The following is a 22,970-nucleotide window of genomic DNA, read 5'->3' as shown; positions in this document are numbered from 1 at the left end:
ATGCTTTCTGCAACTGTTAAATAATTGGACAAATGTGAAAACAAATACAGCATAATGTTAGCAACTGCTGAATATAGGTATCTAGGTGGAGCATCTATGGGGGTTTGTTTCATTATTTCCACTTTTCTGTCTGTTTGAAAACTCTCATAATAAAAGCTGAAAAAGACATAAAAGACAAATATTTAATAATCTACTGACAGCTGCCATGGCAGGAAAAAAAGGAAAAGAATCTGGAGATGAGAAAATTCAGACTTTTGTTTCAGGAACACATTACCCACTATTGGAATGGACTAATCTAGAAATTATTTGTTAAGACCTTAGACTGTCCCGGGTCCCCTCCTCCCCACATCACACTGAACACACAGGGTCCCCTCCTGCCCTGCCCTACCCTCCCTGCCCTGCTCTCCCAGTGCCAGTAGATGGGCGCAGGGCCTGCTGGCAGGGCACTCCTAAGATGAAACATGCTGAGTCCACCTACCGCCCAGGGGCTGCATCCTTTACAAACAAAGGGGTGCAGTCAACTCTTCCATTAAAGCACATTTTGGAGAGGCGCTGGACCTGGCTAACCACCCAAGCCCATAAAGCGTAAATTGCCCCAACCCCATCTGCACAGCCCAGTCCCTTCGTAATCTGAGCATATATAGGGCTCAGGTGCCCCAAACAGCACGTTGGAGTTTCCTCCTGGACTCCAGATATCCCATCCTGTATTCTCCTATCCACACGTCCACAAGCACCATGACCTGCGGATCAGGCTTCCCTGGCCGCACCTTCAGCTGCGCCTCGGCCTGCGGGCCCCAGCCCGGCCGCTGCTGCATCACCGCCGCCCCCTACCGCGGCATCTCCTGCTACCGCGGCCTCCCGGGCAACTTTGGCAGCCACAGCCTCTGCGGGGGCTTCCGCGCAGGCTCCTGCGGGCGCAGCTTCGGATACCGCTCCGGGGGCGTGTGCGGGCCCAGCCCCCCCTGCATCACCACCGTGTCGGTCAACGAGACCCTCCTCACGCCCCTCAACCTGGAGATCGACCCCAACGCGCAGTGCGTCAAGCACGAGGAGAAGGAGCAGATCAAGTGCCTCAACAGCAGGTTCGCAGCCTTCATCGACAAGGTGGGTGTCCTGGATCACACCCTTCCTGAACCCCCATCCATGGCCACAGCCAGGGCTGGGCACTGTGGGTAGGGCAAAATCTGGCACAGAAAGACCCCTCCCTGCCTGAGAGCCCAGTGTGAGGGCAGAGGCACAAGGACAGACAAACACAGGCCCTCAAGGCCCAGAGTGAGGGGGCGGAGCCCTCCATGTGTCCCTGGCACATGCCGCAGGGCCTCATCTGCTGGGATAACTTGTCTCCCCTGAGAGCAGGCTCTGATGTTCCCCACTCTGGATGCATTCTCCAGTCGGGAACCTAGACGTAGATCGCGACCAGGAAAAGCAGGAGTGGCCTGGTCTCCCACTGCCCCCTCTGCCCACTCTGCTGGGCTCCGAGTGTGGGAGCCCTGCTGAAAGCAACCACCCGCCAGAGCTGCCTTCGGGGTGGCAGGAGCCCTCTGACCCTCATCCCCACCCGAATGGCAGGTGCGCTTCCTGGAGCAGCAGAACAAGCTGCTGGAGACCAAGTGGCAGTTCTACCAGAACCGCGAGTGCTGCGAGAGCAACCTGGAGCCCCTGTTCAGCGGCTACATCGAGACACTGAGGCGGGAGGCCGAGTGCGTGGAGGCCGACAGCGGGAGGCTGTCGTCAGAGCTCAACCACGTGCAGGAGGTGCTGGAGGGCTACAAGAAGAGGTGAATGTGGCCAGGAGCAATGCGGGGCACAGGAATGGGCCTAGGTCAGGCACACAGGATTAGACAATAGGAAGAACTTCCAGCTGGGGTGAGCGGCCACAAGGAGCACCGGCTTGACGGAGCGTTGCAGGCGCTCCTCCTTGTGCGGTCTCTGCCCAGAAGCCTGCCCGAGGCTAGGGCCGCAGCTCCACCTGAGCTATCTCTGCCCTACTTCAGCCTTCCCTTCCCTCTGCCTGGGGGCAGGAAGCCCCTGCAGCCTCCAGGCCTCCTCATGCTGCCCCTCAGCCCTGACACCCCTAGCATGGCATCACATGAGAGCTCCAGGGCACCCAGGAGTGACAGGACCCAGGGCTCTGGGTGTCCCACTGCCTCGGGTTCCGAGTCCTGAGGCCTGTGGGTCTGGCAGGCCCCACGCCTGAGCCAGGATCCACAGCCAGGTGAGGGGACGCTGGGCTGCAGGCTGGAGACCCAGCACGGGGCTGGGGACTGAGTCCCTCTGTGCCTCCTGAGGTGACCTTAGAGCAGCCTCGGGAACTGGACTGGGAGGTCCCAGATCATGAGCCCTGCCCATCCCCAGTGCAAAGCAGAGAGAAAATCTCAGACACATCCCAATCCAGCCAGAAAGGGGATTCCTGCTATTGCCCCTCACTGGCATGAAGGGGTGGGGCTCTGCAGAGACCCGCCCTTCCCTGACCTCCCCTCTGCCCTCTCCTCTGTTCGGGCTCAGGTATGAGGAGGAAGTGTCCCTGAGAGCAACAGCTGAAAATGAGTTTGTGGCCCTGAAGAAGGTGAGTAACACGGGAGTGGGGAGCACAGACACATGCGACTAAGGGCGACAGACTCTTCTTGGGGACAGCCGGGGGCTCCACCTCAGGCTGGCTGCAGTGACCTTTCCAAGGCAGGCTGGGAAGTTCCCGGAGGGCAGGCAGTGGGTGGTGAGTCCAGGGCTTTGACAAAGGCAGTAACCTTGGAATGTCCACTGGTCCCTGCCCTGGACAAGGGCGTGACTGCATTGACCTCTGCACGTCCTGCTCTGCTTCAGAGGTCGTGGTGTGTGACTGAGGTCCCCTGGAGCCATGGCAGCCTCAGTGTCTCTGCTCAGGGACAGTGCAGACTGTGTAGCATTCTGTAGCAATCCCGGGCTCTGGGAGAAGATGGAGCATCGGGAGGAGTGGCCATGTGGCCCCCGGAGGACTGGTGGGGCAGAGGGAAGGGCCAGGGGACAGCGATGGGGATGCAGTCTAGGCAGGCTTCCTGGAGCAGGAGAGGACAGAGGGAGAGACAGGAGGACACGGTGTCTAGGGGTGGGGGGAGGATGAGAGGCTGGGAGCCAACGCCAAGGCACAAAGAGGTCTGTTCTCCGAGGGGAAGAGGATGGTGCCAGGTCATCCCAGGAAGGGTGACAAGGAAAGGAGGTGGCGTGGGAATGCAGCACTGGGGAGTCTTTTGCCCTGGTCACGTGGGATGGGTGAGCGGAGAGAGGAGTTTGGGGCTGGATCTCCGGGGTCCTCTGAGCTGCGACACTCCCACCTTCCCAGGACGTGGACTGCGCCTACCTCCGCAAGTCAGACCTGGAGGCCAACGTGGAGGCCCTGACCGAGGAGATCGACTTCCTGAGGCGACTGTACGAGGAGGTGCGGGTCGTGGGCCAGGCAGGAGTCTGCAGCGGGCAGAGAAGAGGGCGCTGGGGTGGGGTGCAGCGTTGGACGGGGTGTGGTGGGGGAGGCGGTCCAAGAGGCTGTGAAAGGGGCAAGGCCCGGGACCAGCGAAGGTGAGAAGATGGGTACAGGCTGGGGTGACTGGGGCTGTGGCCTAAACCAGCTCCAGCCACCCCCGTCCCCAACTCCTGCAGGAGATCCGCGTCCTCAACGCCCACATCTCAGACACCTCGGTGGTTGTCAAGATGGACAACAGCCGGGACCTGAACATGGACTGTGTCATTGCCGAGATTAAGGCTCAGTACGATGACATTGCCAGCCGCAGCCGGGCAGAGGCCGAGTCCTGGTACCGCAGCAAGGTGAGTGACACAGGACACCTGCCTCCTAGATAAGGGAGGGAAGCGAGGAATCTCTGAGAAAAGGCTTCTCTAGTCCGGGGATTCTGATCCCTAAGGACAGTGAGAGAACAGCTGGCTCTCTGAAGCTGCAATGGCAGGGCAGGACTGCCATGTGTGGCTGCACAGGCTGAGCACTGCACAACCTGCACAATCATCTCTGGTGTCCTGAATGGATGACATGTCCCGTCCCGATCCTCACGAGCGCCTCTGCTTCCCCAGTGCGAGGAGATGAAGGCCACGGTGATCAGGCACGGGGAGACCCTGCGCCGCACCAAGGAGGAGATCAACGAGCTGAACCGCATGGTCCAGAGGCTGACGGCCGAGGTGGAGAACGCCAAGTGCCAGGTATGGGTCACTTGTGCCCTAGACCAGAGAGGCTCAGGGTCTACCCTGTCCCACGGCCCAGGTGTGCCCTATCTGGATCTCACCATTCATTCTCCAGCCCATGGTACATGTAGAGGCCCTGGTTCTGGTCACTCAGGGAGACCCAGGTGGTAAGGCAAGGGGCTCTGTTTCTGGGGCGTTCCCAGCTGAGTGGAGAAACTGGACACCTGCAGATAATTGACACAGACACCCGGGACTATAACAAACTCTGTTCTCTTGTGGGCCCCAGAACTCCAAGTTGGAGGCTGCCGTGACCCAGTCTGAGGAGCAAGGAGAGGCTGCCCTGAGCGACGCGCGCTGCAAGCTGGCTGAGCTGGAGGCCGCCCTGCAGAAGGCCAAGCAGGACATGGCCTGCCTGCTCAAGGAGTACCAGGAGGTGATGAACTCCAAGCTGGGCCTGGACATCGAGATCGCCACCTACAGGCGCCTGCTGGAGGGCGAGGAGCAGAGGTGGGTCCAACCCAGCCTGGGCCAGGGCCACCCATCCCTACCCCTTGCCCAAGCCCTCACTTGCCCTTGGCGAGTGGTGGCCCGGGCTGTGTTGGAAAAAAAACTATCTTCTACCACTTTTGGGGTGGGGAGCTAGTTGGTGCAGGGTACTCCAGCAGACCCCTTTGCCCCTAATTTTTCGACCAATTGTTGACCCCACTCTAAGACTTTGGGAACTCTTGTCAGCCACTTTGGCCCAGTTACTAACTTTGCCTTTTTCTCCTTCGCCCTCAGACTGTGTGAAGGCGTTGGGGCTGTGAATGTCTGTGAGTATTTGGGCCCCGGTATTTGGGGGGATTTGCTACTTCCCTGTGAGGGAGGGCATCGTCCAGAAGGAGGGTTCACTGACAGCTGATATAAAAGCACAGGCTGGCATCACAGCAGGAGAGATTTGGGGTCAGACAGCAGGAAAGACCTTGGCTTTCAGACTAGATGGACCTAAAATTGTATACTAAAGATGCTCCTGACTTTTAACACCCGGAGCTAGTGCTTGGGCGGGTGGTGGTCGGGGAGGTAAGACAGCTCGCCCCCCAGAGTTCTAACTCAGCCTTGGGGTTCACAGGTGTCAGCAGCTCTCGGGGCGGGGTCGTGTGCGGGGACCTCTGCGTGTCGGGCTCCAGGCCTGTGATCGGCAGCGTCTGCAGTGCCCCGTGCACCGGGAACCTGGCGGTGAGCACCGGGCTGTGCACGCCCTGCAATTCAGTCACATCTTGCGGCCTGGGCACCTGCGGTGTGGGCTCCTGCGGCATCAGCTCCTTAGGTGTGGGCTCCTGTACCAGCAGCTGCAGGAAATGTTAGGCTCCCCAGCGCCAGCCCTGGCCCCGGGCATCTCTCCCACCCTGCCTATCTCCGCCCATGCAGGCCAGGCACCTGGAGCAAGTGCTGAGCTCCCTCTCGTGCATTTCGAAAGGTCCCTCCTCCCTCACTTTGCTGCCCCACATTGGGAAAGGCTACCCCAGAAAGAAGTTCCTTTTGTGGCCATAGGAATGGGGCTCAGAGGCAGGGAGGACCAGGACCAGGACTTTACCCTGGGCTGCCATGGGACCAGTGGCCAGAGCCCCCCAGCCTCTCTCCTTCTTCCTCTGTCCTGTTTATCTGTCTTGATCTGTGTTTCCAATAAATCAATGTAGCCATCCCTGGGCCTTGTCTGCATCTCTGTTAACCTCCTCAGGGGTTGGAGCTTGGGAGGGTCCCCAAAGCCACATGGAGCAGAGAAAGGCCCAGGCCTGGAGTCTCCAGTACAGTCCTATCCTTTGGCTCACAGGAGTCTTAGATTGAGTGAAGAATTGTGCCAGGCCCATATGTGATGTGACTTTATCCATACCACCTTAACGATACATCTTGCAGATGAAGAAACCAGAACTCAGGGACACTCAGTAACTGGGGCAGGGTCTCTCATTTAGTTTGGTGGTTCCGCTGAGGTTTGTACTCTGTGTCTCCAGTGCTCATTTCACTAAACCACAGCTGCTGCCCAGAAAACATCCCATGCACATCTGCAAACTGAGGATCAGGAAAGTGAGATTCACCTGTCATTCAGGGCTTAAGGAAACATCACTCATTGCTTTGGTGGGGAAAACTAATGCCTGAGTAATTTATTGGAATTCTTTAAGGGATGAATCCATGAAATGATTTAAAGTTTCAAAAAGCCTTTAACATGGCATTCTATTTTTTTTTGTAATGGAGTCACTCTGGGGTTTGGAGACCTGCCATAGCTGATACATTTCCTCAAGGAGAGACACAGCACATAGCAAGAAAATGATGTGGCATCAAGGTGACAGCCAGACTGCCTAGGTCCAAAGCTGGGCTCTGTTCCTTCCTGGCTGAGTGGCCTCAGGCAATGTACCTGCCCTCTCTGTGCCTGTTTGCACATCTCTAAAATGAGGATGATGAAAAGAGCACCTAACTCATTAAGCAATTTCACATACATAAATTGCTTAGGCAGTGCCTGCCACAAAATAATCATTACGTGTGTTTATCATTACTACTATTCTTTGGCAGAATGTAAAGTAGAGGTTCCTCCAGGATCAGGCCATGGCCAGCCTCTAATTACACTTATATGTGTGATCAGAGATTGCAGGGACAGAGAGAAATCTCCACGTCTGCCAGGGCGGTTGCACTCCTTCATGCAGGGAAGTGTTCACCTGCCACTGAGGATCTTATGGGTGGTGGGTGGATGTGGGGAGATGGCAGCCCAGCTGCATTATGGGCCTAGATGAGTCACTGAACATGAATCTTCGCAGCAGGTGAATCTCTAAACGTCCAGTCCGAGGCCCAGAGAATGCAGCAGGAATGGAAGTCCCCCACCCATACTGCTCAAGGCAATAGAAATAATTTAGGGTATTGAGAGACCAGAAGTGTGGGTAGTCTGAAAAGACAAAGGTTTGTGTAAGGGGCAGGATCAAGCCGAGGTCTCCTGGCTGCCACTGATGGAATTCAAAGCAGGACAGAACCCTGGAGAATTCCAGAGTGTGCAATCGTTCCAACCAGCCCTCTCTGCTGTGACCCCATGCAGGTCAGAAGCAGGCGCTAAGGCCCAGAAACAGGTGAAGAGTTTGGTCAAGGTAAGAGCAAGAATGGGAACAGAATCCAGGCCTTTCTGTCCCTACTCCAGGGTGGTCGGGTTGACATCTTGCAGCTGGAATGACAGCAGGAAAGACTGCATTTAGACTCCACAAGAGACTTCCAAGGGGTTACGTAGGATAAGACATACTAATGGTGGAAAAAACAGGGCTCAATATACCCCAGGACAGGGCAGACCAGCCGAGACCATAGAGTCTCAACCTGTTCACATCTACTGTGGGGCGAGTCCCAGAGACAGATGGATGCCACAAGACAGTCACTGCCCTTGAGGGGCTCAGAAATGGAGTGAGCACAGCTAAGTTCGCATCCGACATGTTTCAGTGCTATGAAGTGTGAGGCAGGCGTGAGGAGCCCGGAAGACTGACCCCTTACGGTCTCCCTCTACTGAGAAGCAATGACTGAACTGGTGACAGCCGTCTTCCCTTCAGAAGTCACCCTGAGTCACAAAGCTTATAAATGGGCTAGTGAATGACTCTCCATAAAAGCACCAGGCAGTTGTCTCCCACCCCAGGCTGGAATGTGGCCCATGGCCAGGGAAGCCTCTCAGAGAATCAGTCCCCAAACCACAAACACTGCTGGTGACCCACATGGAACTGGCCCAGGAAGGGACTCAAAGTTGACCTCAAAGCCCTTGGGATCTCCTGGGCTGACATCAGGCGAGTCCAGGCTTGGGGGTTGAAGAGGGGAAAAAATACCGGCAGCCAGTCCCCGGTGATGCACGTGGCAGAAAGTACATCCTGCCTACAAGTCCTTGGTGACAAAGCTCCCCTGCTGACATGATCATCACAGCAGGAGCTAGAGAAAATTGGCCTTGAAAATCATAGAATTTACATAGAATTACATCCTAGCAAAATGCAAGGAACAGAGAGGGGGCAACTAAACAATCTTGCAGAGGGGCAGCTCTGCTTTCAGGCAGCTGTTTTGCTTTGGAAGCATTGGTAAGAATATTTATACAACTGGAGTAGGTCAGTGCTGATCCACTGGGGCTGATGTGGGAGCCCTACTCCTACCCTTCAGGTGGGTAGCAGCCTGCCAGCCAAGTTTCATCCCATTCCTCTTGCATGAAACTGTTCTGTTTATCCAGGAAGAGGGCCTTTGGATATCTGTTCCCCGGGCAGGGACCCAGGAGAAACACTGCAGACACTCTGGCACTAGAGTTCCTTAAAAGGTAAAGCCAAGGCCTCCGGCCAATGACGCACCTTAGCCCCACCCAGGGACATAGAAAGCAGGAACTATTGTTCCCAAGACGCATTGATGATGTAATCCTTTGTGCAATAGAAAAGAATGTGAACTCACTGAACAGAAGCTTCTCTCGGGCCTGTGTGGCAAGAAAAGAGCCCGGAAACCTAGCCTTTCTCTGGCCACCCTACTCCCCAAACTGGTCCATCTCTGACCCCCAAAGGCCAGTTGCCTTGTTAAAACTCAGACCAAACTACACCACAGATACACATGTAGAGGCGAGCTGAAGTCTCCATCTGATTCCAAAGCCCACACTGTCTATTCTCCTAATGTGTTGTTCCCCTGCCCACCATCCACTCACTTGCTAAACTGGAACCCAGGCCTGGGCCACCCAAGTGTGTTCATATCCCCCAGAGCCATCTGTCCCAGAGCCTGTGCTCCAGTGCCCCATTCTCCTGCTGCCTGTTTGCCCAGGTATAGCCTGCCTCCCACCTAGCACCTCATCCGCAGGGAGCCAGGCCCAGAGGGTGTCTTGCTCACCCTTGAGGCCCCAGTGCCAAGAACTTCGAGGCCACTCCATAAGGATTTGTAGAGCAAATGAATGGATGAGTGAATGCTGTTCTCAACTCCTCTGCCCAGAAGAGCTGACCCCAGGCTAGACCCTCCTGAATGAATTAACCTTCTCTTACTTTCCCCAGGGCCCTCTCACTCCTCCTCCCCATCCTAAAGATCCTGGTACTGGAATATCAGATCGCCATAAACTTAAGTTGTTAGGACCCACATGCCACAAGGGAAGGGCTGCTTCCCAGGACCTTTCCACCTGTCACCTCTCCAGCAAGCCGAGGCGGTCTGTGCTCTGGGAATGCACGGCCGGGGGGAATCCAGGTCCAGACAGCTGGCAGCTCAGTCCCCTGCAGAACATTTTATTGCAGAGGAGGGGTCCTTGGAAAAGAGGGGTGGGGGCAGTTCACAGGGACAGGGTGCTGGGTCCAGGTAAGCCACAGGCCAACCCAGTGGCACCAGCGTCCAGGCTATCTCCGCAGTGGGGACGGGTCGGTCACGGTTCTGTAATCTGTGCTTCAACACCTTACGCTCCGGGGTGGGGGGCAAGAGGGACAGGTGAGGTGGGGGCCAGTTCCATGGGAGGGGGCGTCTGAGACAAAAAGGTCAAGTCTTTGGGGGCAGAAGCTGGGGTTGCTTGTCTTCCCCGGAGCAGGAGGGTTCAACATCCGCGGGAGCCGCTGCAGCTGAAGTCGCCGGCACAGCCGGGGGAGCCGCAGAGCGCGCAGCCGCCGCCAGGGGCGCTCGTCTCCAGGGCGCCGGGGCCGGCCCCGGGCGGGAGCGGGCGGGCGGGGCCCGAGTCGGGAGCGCTGCCGGGAGCTGAGCCGAGAGCGGCGGTCGGAAGGAGGAAGGCCCTGCCGGGCCCGCGCCCCCGTCCCGCCCCAGAAGACAGACGTGCAGACAGATACACAGACCCTCCCCAACGAACAGACCCCAGGGCCCCCTCCCCCAACACACATGAACACACGGAGTCACCCGCGAGAGGAGAAAAAGGGAGCAGTCCCGGACACAAGGACAAACACACCGCGTCTCCCTTCCCGGGAAAATGCGCACACAGGAGGGGCGGGTGGGGGAGGGGCCCGGGAAGAAAAGGTAGAGCGACCGCTGGGACCCGCCACGCCTGTTGTCTACTTACGCAGGCTCCCGGTCCCAGAGCCCAGGCCAAGCCTGCGGGGAGAAGAGGGGAGCAGGTGAGTACATCTATCCACCTGCCAGGCCTGACGTCCTCCCTTCTCCAAGACACACTCTCCAGACCCTCCCAGACTGGCAGTCTTTCCGCGCTGCAAGCGCCGCCTTGACTCTCTGATCCCCACTGCCCTTGGAGTTAAAACTCCTTCCAGACCTTTGACCTCGATCCCTCCTGCCTCACATGCAAGTTACTCGCTTTCATTGATGACTTCTTTTTTTTTTTTTTTTTTTTTTTGAGACAGAGTCTCACTTTGTTGCCCAGGCTAGAGTGAGTGCCGTGGCGTCAGCCTGGCTCACAGCAACCTCAATCTCCTGGGCTCAGCGATCCTACTGCCTCAGCCTCCCGAGTAGCTGGGACTACAGGCATGCGCCACCATGCCCGGCTAATGTTTTGTGTATATATATATTTTAGTTGGTCAATTAATTTCTTTCTATTTTTGGTAGAGACGGGGTCTCGCTCAGGCTGGTTTCGAACTCCTGACCTTGAGCGATCCGCCCGCCTCAGCCTCCCAAAGTGCTAGGATTACAGGCGTGAGCCACCGCGCCCGGCTCATTGATGACTTCTTAGAGGAGGGAGAAGGCAAAAAGATCTCCGCTGTCTCTGGCCTAACCTGATCTTGGAAGGTGAGACCATGAGGGAGGCATTTTAAACCTTCAAAGGAGACCACGAAGGAGGTAACTCAATTATCTGAAGAATATTGTTCAGGCCTCACCCAGTCACTCTCTACCTGTGAGTCCTTGTTGTCATTTAGCCTCTCTGAGACTTGCAATACGGGGATGATAGTACCTCCCTGCCAGGGTACTTGTGGGCTTTAAAGGAGGTGATCGTGCAATATGCCTGCTGCATGGTGAGTGTTCGGTTCCCTCCTCCTCCTGCAGCCAGTGTACCCAACTCCTGCTGGCCCTCCTCCTTTCCTTCTGTGGTCTGCCTGTTCTTTAACCCTGCCCTACCAGACCTGGGGAGAAGGGCAATGTGGAGAAGAAGAAGGCACATCACACTGGGGACCTTATTCCCATGGGCTAGGTCTTCGTTCCTGCCACTGTCTCCATAGACAAACTTGCCCCTGCTGTCTGATACTGGGGTGAATGACTTGATGGGTCACCCCATTCCTGTGACTTTTTGTAAGATGATGGGAAAAAAACTGGCTCCAGGAGAACAAATCCCTGGATACCCAGGTCATCTCTCCCCACTCCTCCCCTGCTGATGAGGGTGGTGGCTGCCCTATGCCCCTGCACTCCCCCCAGTCCCCGCCACAGCCCACATCTGAAGCACTCCCTGCCCTCACCGTTGCTCCTCGCTCTGCAGCAGCTTGCGGTAGGTGGCGATCTCAAAGTCCAGGCCCAGCTTCACGACCATCAGCTCCTGGTACTCCCGCAGCTGCCGCACCATGTCCTCCTTGGCCTGCTGCAGGGCGGCCTCCAGCCAGGCCAGCTTGCCTTTGGCACTGCCTGGGGCACCCTCCAGCCGTTCCTTAGCTGTCTCTAGTTCACAGGACTGGGGGCGAAGGGCAGACCAAGCACAGAAGGACATCTTTGGCCCTCACTCCTTCCCTTCACGGAACCAGACCTTTCTCAGAGGCTGGAGTGACAATGAGGCATTGGAGAATGTCCATGACTGTGAGGACTGAGCATGCCTGTTATGAAACCTGTGTCTGTGTGTCAATACCACAGGGTGAAAAGAGCCTGCCCACCCTTCTGCTCTCAGAGTGAAGATTTGGGACCCAACATTTGGGATGGCTGTAAGAGAGCCTTTTACGTCTAGTATGGTGACACTTCTGATATGAGCTGGGATCCAGGAAGCATCAAATGCTCTTTAGTAGGTGATGCTAGGGTTATTGTTTCAAAAGGAAAACTAACAGGAAGAATATCCATTCCCCATAGGAGCCTATGGTCTCAGAGAAAAAAAATAATGACAAATGCCTATCTTGCTGAGGTGTGCTTTCTGCTTAGGAAACCAGAGCAGCTGTGGCTGGTGGAAGACTGAACCCCAACAGGCCACCCACTCACTCTGCCCCCCTAGAACCTGAGCCGCTCAGCCCTCCTCAGAGTCATCAGGTCCTGGACAAGGGAGACAAATCCTCCACAAGTGTCCCTTTGAGCCTGAGACACTTCATTTGCAGACAGTAAGAAGACTGGGAGCAGAAACCCGTCTCTCTGAGGGGTGGGACATGAGCCAGGGGTCTTGACAGAGGGTACCAAGAGAAAAGGTCAGGAGACTGGGAGAAAGCAATCATTTCTACAGGGGCCTGCCTGGAAGCATCAGAAACAGGAAGGCCACATGCTAAACATATATCAAGAGTATCCAGGCCAGGCGTGGTGCTGACACCTGTAATCCTAGCACTCTGGGAGGCCGAGGCGGGAGGATTGCTCAAGGTCAGGAGTTCAAAACCAACCTGAGCAAGAGCAAGACCCCGTCTCTACTAAAAATAGAAAAAATTAATTGGCCAACTAAAAATACATAGAAAAAAATTAGCTGAGCATGGTGGTGTGGTGCATGCCTGTAGTCCCAGCTACTCGGGAGGCTGAGGAAGAAGGATTGCTTGAGCCCAGGAGTTTGAGGTTGCTGTGAGCTAGGCTGATGCCACGGTACTCTAGCCCAGGCAACAGAGTGAGACTGTCTCAAAAAAAAAAAAAAAGAGTATCCAGTGTCACAAGAAAAAATGCCCTCTCCCATCTTCCTGAAATCACCGGGACCTCTTGCACATTTTCAGTTGTTCATTGCTCTACTTTAGAGACACAGGTTCAGCACCCTTTCTCTACTACAAGGATCATAACAGTGCAGCCGGGGTGGTGATAAGTGGCAAAGGACCCTCTGCCTTGCAGCCAAAGGAAGCTATTGGGAGTGGTGGGGACCGTGGCACCAGGGAGCATATACCCCATGTGAAGAAGAGAGACAAGATAGAGGCCTGGGCCGGGCGTGGTGGCTCACGCCTGTAGTCCTAGCTCTCTGGGAGGCCGAGGCGGGTGGATTGCTCAAGTTCAGGAGTTCAAAACCAGCCTGAGCAAGAGCGAGACCCTGTCTCTACTATAAATGGAAAGAAATTAATTGGCCAACTAAAATATATATATAAAAAATTAGCCGGGCATGGTGGTGCGTGCCTGTAATCCCAGCTACTCGGGAGGCTGAGGCAGGAGTTTTGCTAGAGTCCAGGAGTTTGAGGTTGCTGTGAGCGAGGCTGACGCCACGGCACTCACTCTAGCCTGGGCAACAAATCGAGACTCTGTCGCAAAAAAAAAAAAAAAAGATAGAGGCCTGTCTTCTCTAGCCAAATGTTACCATTTGGGAATCACAGTTAACATTTCCAGATCTTCACATTTTAAAAAGTAACCCAGAAAACTGGGTTTCTAGGTAATATCTTGCAATTCCTCAAGATGGACTCAAACTTCATGCCAAGTAAGAAAAACAAAACACAGACATAAAAATGTACATACACATATAAAAAGAAACAATATACAAACAAGCATATGTATTCCTACATATTTACCTTCATGTCCATTACTTACCTGCATAAAATTCAGAGTCGTAGGCCAAGGCGAGCACGATATACACATGCCGCCACGCTGCTGTTTGCTCAGACATTCACAAAGAGACAATCTGTGTACTCCAAGGATTGGCGGGGAAGGTGTCTAGCCCAGTTGTCACAAATAATGGACACCCTCCCGCCATCACCACTGTGCCGCCTCCGACTCCCACCCTCACCTGACTCTCAGCGCCGTCCACCCGCACCGCCAGCCGCTGGATGGCCTGGTTCAGCCTGTTCAGGTCCTCCTTGCTGTGCCGCAGGCTCTGCACGTGGTTCTGCACAGTTGCCTTTATCTCCTCGCACTGTGGGGTGGGGCGGCAGAGGACAGCAGACGGAGGCTAAGCAGTTCCAGTACCCACCCGTCCACCTGCTGTCACCAGCAAGTCATCTAACCTCTCGGGGGCACCAGTTTTGCCATCTGTGCAATGGGAATGAGAGTCCTTCCTATCCCGAGGGGTGGTGAAAGGATGCTGTGTGCTCAGTGGCGCAGTGGCCGGTGCTCTCCCAGGCCCAGGGACGCCAAAGGAAACGACAGGCAGCAGCATGGGGCAGCAATCTGTCGAGGGGGCTATTGGACTGAGATCACCCCAGAAATAGGGATAAGTGAACGCTAGGAAATTGAGTATTGTAATTTGCTACAGCTGGTCATCTAAATTAGTACAAAAAGGGTTTAATAAAATTCAGTAGTAATTCCTAATTTTAAAAATCTGGGACTATGAAGGGGCTTCCTTATCTTGGCGAATGCTATTCATCAAAAGTAATAATAAGGATTAAGATTCCAGCTCTGTCCCCAAACCCAAGGCCACCATGGGAAGTGCTGTCTATAACATCAGCCGGCCCTGTCCCTCCCTGCACCTTGCCTCCCCACGCCAATGCATAAGCGGCCTGCGGACAGTAACTCACATTGGCACAGTGCCTGACACGTCAAAATCTCTTGCCTGTCACTGTCTAGTGAAGCAGGCTGGGTGGATGTGACCATCTCCACTGTTTTCCTTGGGCAAGCTGATGCTCATCACATCTGCCATGTGCAAGGAAGTAGGGACCAGAGGGAAGTGCATGACCCCGCTGGTCACTGGCTGGGACAAACTGCATTTAAAACCCATGCTCTTTGCTGTACACCCGAGGTCCAGATAAAGTCACACACACACACACCCTCAGCCCAGAGAGGAGGAACTGTTCGCACCAACCCAGTGCAAATTTCTTTCGAAGGTAGACGGAGTGTGGAGGGACAGACAGGGGCAGACTGCAAAACATCGTCTCAGTCTCTGCTGTGTTCCCACCGCCCACTCTTTCCTCTCCTATTCCCCAAAACTGTACACACAACTTCTGCCTGGCTGGGCAGCAGATCTGGGTGGAGTCCAAGGCCTCTCCTCCCAGTGGGACCAATGAGCTGTGTGGACAAGTCTCACCATGACGAAGGAGCTGTAGTCTCCTCCAAGCCTCTCTTGAGCACGAAGCCGGGCTCCAGTTCAAGAGCTCCGGGAATCCTTGCCTCTGAGAACTAGGCCTCTTATTCCCGGGGGCTTTGTGACCTCACCTTATTACAATGGCAGAGTTCTGACTGGGAGGCCTCAGAGACAGGGGGTGAAAGGGAGCTATACCGTGGATGGGAAAATGGAAATTCCTGGTCTGGTGTGGGCCTTGAAAGAAAGTGGAGCAGAGGACGGCTACTTCAAGTGGGGGGGAAATGTGTAGAGCTGCAGAGTTGGGGCTTATGGAGTGTGCAATGGGGAGCCACAGAAGGTGCTTGAGCAGGACAGTGGCCTGCTGTGAGATGTGATTTAGGAAGGCCTGTCTGGTAGCTATGTGGAAGATGGACAGGAGGGTCAGAAACTGGGGCTAGGAATGCCAGTCCCAAGACTTAGTAGGAAATCTTAGGTGAGGCAGTGACTCTAAACTAGAAGAATGAGCAGAACTAGAGCACACAAGCTGCTGTCAGCATTTTCCTTTTGTTTTATAATGTTCTCACTATGTGAAAAAGAATATATGCAACATGCATTTAATGGTTTAAATAGCAACAATAATAAAACAAATCCTTGTGTGCCCACCAGTCCTTCAAAGCCCCCTGTGGAACCCGTGCTGGTCCCAGCACTGTCCAACCCTAACCCCATCCAATCCCTAAAGTAACCACTGTCCTGGGATTTTATCTTAATCATTCCCTTGCTTTTCTCTATTACTTTATGTGTGTATCCCTAAGCTATGATTTGATTTGCCTACCTTTGAGTTTTATATAAATAGAATTACACTGTTTGTATGCTTCTATTACTTTTTCCTCCTCAATATTATATTTTTGAGATTCATCTGTTTTGAGGCTTGGAGCTTTGTTCATTTATCAGTGCTGTATAGTATTCCAATGTATGGATATTCCTCCATTTTCCTATGAGCAGTTCACATTTGCTTTATGTTTCATCATAAAAACGACACTGCTGTGAACTTTTTTGCACATAGCTGCTGGCGTACTTCAGCAGGAAGTTCTTTAGGATACTAGCTGTCAAACTCTTTTTTTAACCATAACTCAGAATAAGAAATACATATATATATATATATGTATATATATATATATATATATTTTTTTTTTTTTGAGACAGAGTCTCACTCTTTGCCCAGGATAGAGTGCCGTGGCGTCAGCCTAGCTCACAGCAACCTCAAACTCCTGGGCTCAAGCAATCCTTCTGCCTCAGCCTCCTGAGTAGCTGAGACTACAGGCATGCGCCACCATGCCCGGCTAATTTTTTTTCTATGTATTTTTAGTTGACCAGTTAATTTCTTTCTATTTATAGTAGAGACAGGGTCTCGCTCTTGCTCAGGCTGGTTTCGAACTACTGACCTTGAGGGATCCACCTGCCTTGGCCTCCCAGAGTGCTAGGATTACAGTCATGAGCCACTATGCCCGGCCAAGAAATATATTTTATATCATGAATCACTACCTATATATAAATACACATATACTGAAATAAGTTTCATGAAAAATTACTCACCCCTGCTATGAGAAATGCAGTCTGATCTAACTAATCATCTTAACACATTCTTTTACTTTTAATTTATGTCCCTTGTTGTGTTTTAGGTTAATTTCTTTTTTTTTAATTAATTAATTTATTTTTTCCCAAATTCTGTGGGTACAAATATTGTTAGGGTTGCATATCTTGCCCCTGCCCCCCTCCCCACCCCAATCTGCCAGAGCTTCAAGCGTGTCCAGTCTTCAAGTGGTGCGCCCTGCACCCACCATGAAAGTGCGTACCCTTCCCCTCCTCCCCTCTTCCACCTGTTCACCTCCCATTAACAAAAAAAAAAAAATTTTTTTTTAGACATTTTGGTTACAGTGTGTTTCTTTGCCTCTCCCTAAAAAGGGATAGAGGTAATCCTTTCCCCCCTACAACACTCATCACATCCTTAAGATGTGGGTCTCCTCCCCCCAGATCCCTGTTGAACACTACAATTATTTGAACACCATAGTTTTAGGCTGTCAGTACCAATTTGATGGTGAGTAGATGTGTAGCCCATTTTCCAGGTCTTGTGTCGTCTCGCTTTGTATTACAGGCTTAAGCTTAATCCACGATAGCATAAACGGTGCTAGTTCATTATCGTTTCTTAGCTTTGAGTAATATTCCATTGTGAGTATATACCACATTTTAGTTATCCACTCATGAGTTGACGGGCACTTGGGTAGTTTTCATGCCCTTGCAATAGTGAATTGTGCTGCTATAAACATTCGGGTCCAGATGTCTTTATAATAGTGACTTGTGTTCTTTTGGATAGATGCCCAACAATGCTATTGCTGGGTCAAATGGTATTTCTATTTTTAGTTGTTTGAGGAATCTCCAAATTCTTTTCCACAAAGGTTGCACTAATTTGCAGTCCCACCAGCAGTGTAGGAGTGTTCCTGTCTCTCCACATCCTCGCCAGCATTTGTTGTTTTGGGATTTCTTGATACAGGCCATTCTCACTGGGCTTAGGTGGTATCTCATTGTGGTTTTGATTTGCATTTCTCTAATGATTAGAGATGTTGAACATTTTTTATATGTTTGCATGCCATTAATCTGTCTTCTTTGGAGAAATTTCTGTTCATTTCCATTGCCCATTTCTTGATGGGGTTGTTTGATTTTTTCTTGTTTATTCTTTTAAGTTCTAGATAGATTCTTGTTATTAGTCCTTTATCGGAAGTGTAGAGAGCAAATATTTTCTCCCACTCTGTGGGTTGTCTATTTGCTCTAATGATCGTTTCCTTGGCAGTGCAGAAACTTTTTAATTTGATCAGATCCCATTTGTTTATTTTAGCTGTGGAGGTGATTGCCTTGGGGGTCTTCCTCATAAATTCTTTGCCTAGACCAATATCTGACAGGGTTTTCCCAACATCTTCTTCTAGGATTCTTAAAGTTTCGTGTCTTAGGTTTAGGTCTGTTATCCATCTTGAGTGAATTTTTGTGAGGGGTGAGAGGTTGGGGTCCTGATTTGCTCTTCTGCATATTGCTATCCAGTTTTCCCAGCACCATTTATTGAAGAGAGAATCTTTTCCCCATAGTATATTTTTGTCTGCTTTATCAAAGATTAGGTTACCATATATTATTTATTTAATTATATAATGAAAGTGAAATATCCATGTACCCACCTACTACTGACCCAAAAACTAAAACATTGCTAGCAATTGACATCCGCCTCCATGCTCCTGTCCTACCCTGGCCTCTGCTTATCTCCCCAGAAGTAATCACTTCCCCAAAGCTGTGTTATAATTCCCTTTTTTTTTTTTGTTTTAGTTTTATTCCATACATGCATATATCTAAAAATACGTGTTTAAGTTTCTCTTGTTTTTTTCTTAATAAAAAAGGTGTCACACAGGGACTTACTGTTTTTACTCAACATTATGTTACTAAGATTCCTCCAATAGGGTCATAGTATGCTATTGTGTGACTAGACCACACTTTATGGAATTCGGTGATTGTTTTGCTTTGTTCACTCCTCTTACAAAGGTTGTGCTATGAACATTTTTCTACATGCCCCCCTGATGCATATATGCAAGAATTTCTCTTCTTTCTCTTTTTTCTTCTAAAAGTTTAGTTTTACTTTTGATATTTATGATTTAAATTTTTTTAAAATTGATTTTGTGTATGATGGAGAACAAGAATCCAATTTTATATGGAGCCAGTGCATAGTCCTTCCTTTCATTGCTGATCTGCCATACCACCTCCATGGTACATCAAAAGTTTTTATTGATTTATATATAAATTTAGAGGCTATTTATTTTGTTCCATTGGTCAATTTGTCTGTCTTTGTGTGAGTACTACACTTCCTCAATTACTATAGCTTTATATGAAACTATAATATCTGAAAGGGAGAGAACCCATTTATTTATATTTTCATCAGTTCCTTGGCTACCCTTGATCTTTGTTCTTCCCATACATTTTAGAATCAACTTGTCAAGACTTATGTACATCCTTTTTCATGAATGAATCAATAGTTCATTCTTTTTTATTGCTGAGTGATATCTTATTGTATGACCATATCTCAGTTAGTTTATCCATTCATCTGTTGATAAACATTTGGGTTGTCTTCAGTTTGGGACTATTATGAATAAAGCTCCTTTGAAATTCATGATTTCACCTCCTTGGTTAAGTACATTCCTAGGTATTTTATTTTCTTTGTAGCTATTTTAAATAGTATTGAGTCCTTAATTTGACTCAACTGGCATTAGTATATAGAAATGCTACTGATTTGTGTACATTGATTTTATAACTTGAAACTTGCTGAATTTATTTATTAATTCTAGTTGTCTTTTGGAGGAGTCTTTGGGATTTTCCTAGACAAGATCATATTGTCAGTGAAAAGTGATAGTTTGACCTCCTTTTTCCCAAGTTGGACACCCCTTATTTCTTTCTCTTGCCTGATTGCTCTGGCGAGGACTTTCAGCACTATGTTGAATACAAGTGGTGACAATGGGCACCCTTGTCTTGTTCCAGTTCTAGTGGGAATGTTTTCAATTTTTCTCCATTCAGTATGATGTTGGCTGTGGGTTTGTCATATTTGACCTTTATCGTTTTGAGATATATTCCTTCTATGCCTAGTTTGTTGAGGGTTCTTTTTATCATGAAAGGGTGCTGGATTTTGTTAAATGTTTTTCCTGCATCTGTTGAGATGATCTTATGGTCTTTGTCTTTCCTTATGTTTATGTGGTGAATCACATTTATTGATTTATGTATGTTGAACCATCCTTGCATCCCTGGGATGAAGCCTACTTGATCATGGTGAATTATCTTTTTGATGTGCTGTTGAATTCAGTTTGCTAGGATTTTTTTGATCTCCTCATTGGTATGGTGCAGGGTTTCCCTGTGCCTAATCACTGTAGCCTTTATCTCCTCACACTGAGGGAAGCATAGATGCTCACAAGGCTCAGGATGGGACATTTCATCTATTCAGGACACCAGGGATGATTGTGTAGGTTGTGCAGTGCTCAGCCTGTGCAACCACACATGGCAGTCCTGCCCTGCCATCCCAACCTAGAGAGGCAGCCCTTCCTTCTTTTACCATCCTTAGGGATCAGAATCCCCAGTCAAAAAAAGTCTTTTCTAATAAATAACTTGCTTCCCTCCCACTGCCATGTCTAGGAGGCAGATCTCCTATGCCCCCCATCTTGTAGAAGGACTTAGCTTCAGCCCGGCTACAGCTGGCAATGTCATTGTACTGAGCCTTGATCTCAGCCACATGCAGTCCATGTTAAGGTCCTAGCTGTTGTCCATCTTGATGATGACTGAGTGTCAGAGATGTGGGCCAATAGGGCGTCCATTCAATTGACAGGGGAGGCATAGTATTTTATTTTTAGTTTATAAATATATAGTAATTAAAACAATTCCGTATGCAAGGAAAATAAGACTTATTTTTGTTTAAGTGAAGCTCACATGAAAGATACATTATCAGTAAGGAAAATAAAAAAAACAGAAAGAGAGAAATTTTTGTCCTAAAGTAGAATGATTGGTTGTTCTGAAATGAGAAAGAAAAGATTCTAGATGATTTGTGGAAGATGATTCTTGTAAAAGGAATTTTATGTGTGATCATCTGGCTAAAATTAGAAGGGAATTATTTATAAGTTTTTCTAAAAATTGAGCTTTAATAGCAAAAGTACACTGATGACAAACTAGAATTTGGTCCTCCCTTTTACAATAAGATTTTTCTTGGAATTTAGATCTGCCCTTCATAGGAAATAGTGAAAAGTTTTTCTTTACTTTTAGGGAATTGGCCTAGGAAACAAAGATTCTGTGTTTTATCAAGATGATTCCCTGTGTTTCACATTGTCTTTATTAAGTCTTTGATAACTTAAGAAAACTGAGTCCTGTCTATTAAAGAGTTAATGTTTTTTCTACAAGTTTGTAACTTTCTGTTTATAATTCTGATTAAATGAATGACTGTTATTTCACAGTAACCTGTGATCCTATTTAGAACAAGTGTTTTAAATTTTGATATTTTTGACAAACTTCCAAAAATCAAATTCTAAATTAAATCTTTTTCTTGAACTTGAACAAATTTTGGGATTTTGCAATTGGGCCCCTGGGACATCAAAAAGGATGTTTCTTTCAGCTTGTAAAAGAGAGATATGAACTAACTAGGCTTATTTGATATGTTAAATTATATAGGAAGCATTGTCAAATAGTAAGCAATTCTCAACCTTCTTCAGCTATATTTATATGGCTGTGTTATTAATATTTATTTCAGAAATTATATGAAATTTATAGAAATCTAATAGTTCAGGTATAAAGCTATCAGTCATACTGCTAATTACTATCTAAATTATTGTATGCCACAGAAATAACCAATTTCCTTGCCATTTGCTGGTTAAAATTAACTTTCATCAGATTTTTTTTTTTTTTTTTTTGAGACAGGGTGTCTCTTTGTTGCCCAGGCTAGAGTGAGTGGCGTGGCATCAGCCTAGCTCACAGCAACCTCAAACTCCTGGGCTCAAGCGATCCTGCTGCCTCAGCCTTCCGAGTAGCTGGGACTACAGGCATGCGCCACCATGCCCGGCTAATTTTTTTCTATATATATTAGTTGGCCAATTAATTTCTTTCTATTTATAGTAGAGATGGGGTCTCACTCTTGCTCAGGCTGGTTTCGAACTCCTGACCTCGAGCAATCTGCCCGCCTCGGCCTCCCAAAGTGCTAGGATTACAGGTGTGAGCCACCACGCCTGGCCTTTCATCAGATTTTTAACTGTGGCTATTCTAAATCTTTGTCATCCACAGTCAGTGATGTTGATTCTTCTCAACACCATGCTGATTGCATTTGCAATCAACTACCTCCATAAATTGTTCCTTTTTCAAGGAGATTCATAGAAAGAATAGAAAGGACTCTAACAAGTAGAGGTTTCTGATAACCTTAAGATAATACCATTGGACTAGGTAAGAATTTCCAGAACTCCAATGAAGAGACAGATTGGCTTATAAAATTGCTACCCAACATCAAGCAGAATAAGAATTAATTCAATACCAGGGAAATATTTTGGCAGATTTTCCTGCTAAGTCAGCCAGTACTGAAATTGTTAAGATACGCAATTTGAATGAACCCCCTGATCCAAGTCAGATTGCCTATGAAAACGTATGCCCCTGAATTAGGAGAATAAAATTGGTATTTAAGAAGATGCAGATGTTAAGTATGGACTCATGGAGAGCTTGGACAGATACCTAGTCATTCCTGAGTCCTTAAAGTTTCTAATATTAAAAGTTCTACACTCCATGACTCATCATGGAAGAGACAAAAAGATACAAATTATGAAAAAATATTGGTGTAGTGACTGTTCTAAAATTGCTAAAATGGTTTATGACCAATACTTGATTTGTCAAACCCATAACCCTGGGAAGACAATCAAAACTTCTGGTACATTTCTGCTACCTGATAAGTAATTTGAACATTTATAGAGGGATTTCATTCGATTGCCATTTTCAATGCATGTTTTCTGGTTACATAGAAGTTTTCCCATGCAAAAGACCAATGTTAAATAATAGTAACTTAAAGGTCATTAGAAAATGTTTCCCTCGTGAGGCATTCCTGGCAAAGTCTCCAGCATAGAGGTACTTGTTTCACTGTACAAGTTGTGAAACAGTTAAATAAGGTATTACAAAAACAAAAGCATTCGGCAAAGCTAACTGAATTGACAGGATTGCTTTGGTCAAAGGTCTGCAGACAGATGGCAATCAGAGCCACTCCCTCTGGGATTGATTCAGATTGACTCCTTATGAAATAGCTACTGGA

At 49.4% G+C, this 22,970-nt stretch overlaps 2 protein-coding genes across 2 annotated transcripts; one reads left to right on the top strand and one right to left on the bottom strand.

Moving 5' to 3' along the window:
• The first annotated feature begins 735 nt into the window (after positions 1–735).
• Positions 736–5,505, top strand: LOC105870380 (keratin, type II cuticular Hb1). Its single transcript, XM_076007288.1, has 9 exons — positions 736–1,104; positions 1,570–1,778; positions 2,506–2,566; positions 3,317–3,412; positions 3,631–3,795; positions 4,054–4,179; positions 4,448–4,668; positions 4,942–4,973; positions 5,270–5,505. The coding sequence occupies exons 1-9, from the start codon at positions 736–738 to the stop codon at positions 5,503–5,505; spliced, it is 1,515 nt and encodes a 504-aa protein (XP_075863403.1).
• A 5,992-nt stretch (positions 5,506–11,497) lies between these two features.
• LOC105870393 (keratin, type II cytoskeletal 59 kDa, component IV-like) lies at positions 11,498–11,746 on the bottom strand. Its single transcript, XM_012762977.3, has one exon. The coding sequence runs from the start codon at positions 11,744–11,746 to the stop codon at positions 11,498–11,500; it is 249 nt and encodes an 82-aa protein (XP_012618431.2).
• Positions 11,747–22,970: the final 11,224 nt, after the last annotated feature.

The sequence above is a fragment of the Microcebus murinus genome, chromosome 10, assembly GCF_040939455.1.
Source record: "Microcebus murinus isolate Inina chromosome 10, M.murinus_Inina_mat1.0, whole genome shotgun sequence".
In the NCBI taxonomy this organism is placed as follows: domain Eukaryota; kingdom Metazoa; phylum Chordata; class Mammalia; order Primates; family Cheirogaleidae; genus Microcebus; species Microcebus murinus.
The sequence above is the reverse complement of the archived record's forward strand: the minus strand, read 5'-3'. Positions and strand labels throughout refer to the sequence as shown.

Excerpts from the sequence above, each read along its gene's own strand:
- LOC105870380 (XM_076007288.1), top strand. The coding sequence starts at position 736 with ATGACCTGCGGATCAGGCTTCCCTGGCCGCACCTTCAGCTGCGCCTCG. Across the intron at positions 2,567-3,316 it reads AGTTTGTGGCCCTGAAGAAG|GACGTGGACTGCGCCTACCT; the intron begins GTGAGTAACACG and ends CCACCTTCCCAG. Across the intron at positions 3,796-4,053 it reads AGTCCTGGTACCGCAGCAAG|TGCGAGGAGATGAAGGCCAC; the intron begins GTGAGTGACACA and ends CTGCTTCCCCAG.
- LOC105870393 (XM_012762977.3), bottom strand. The coding sequence starts at position 11,746 with ATGTCCTTCTGTGCTTGGTCTGCCCTTCGCCCCCAGTCCTGTGAACTA.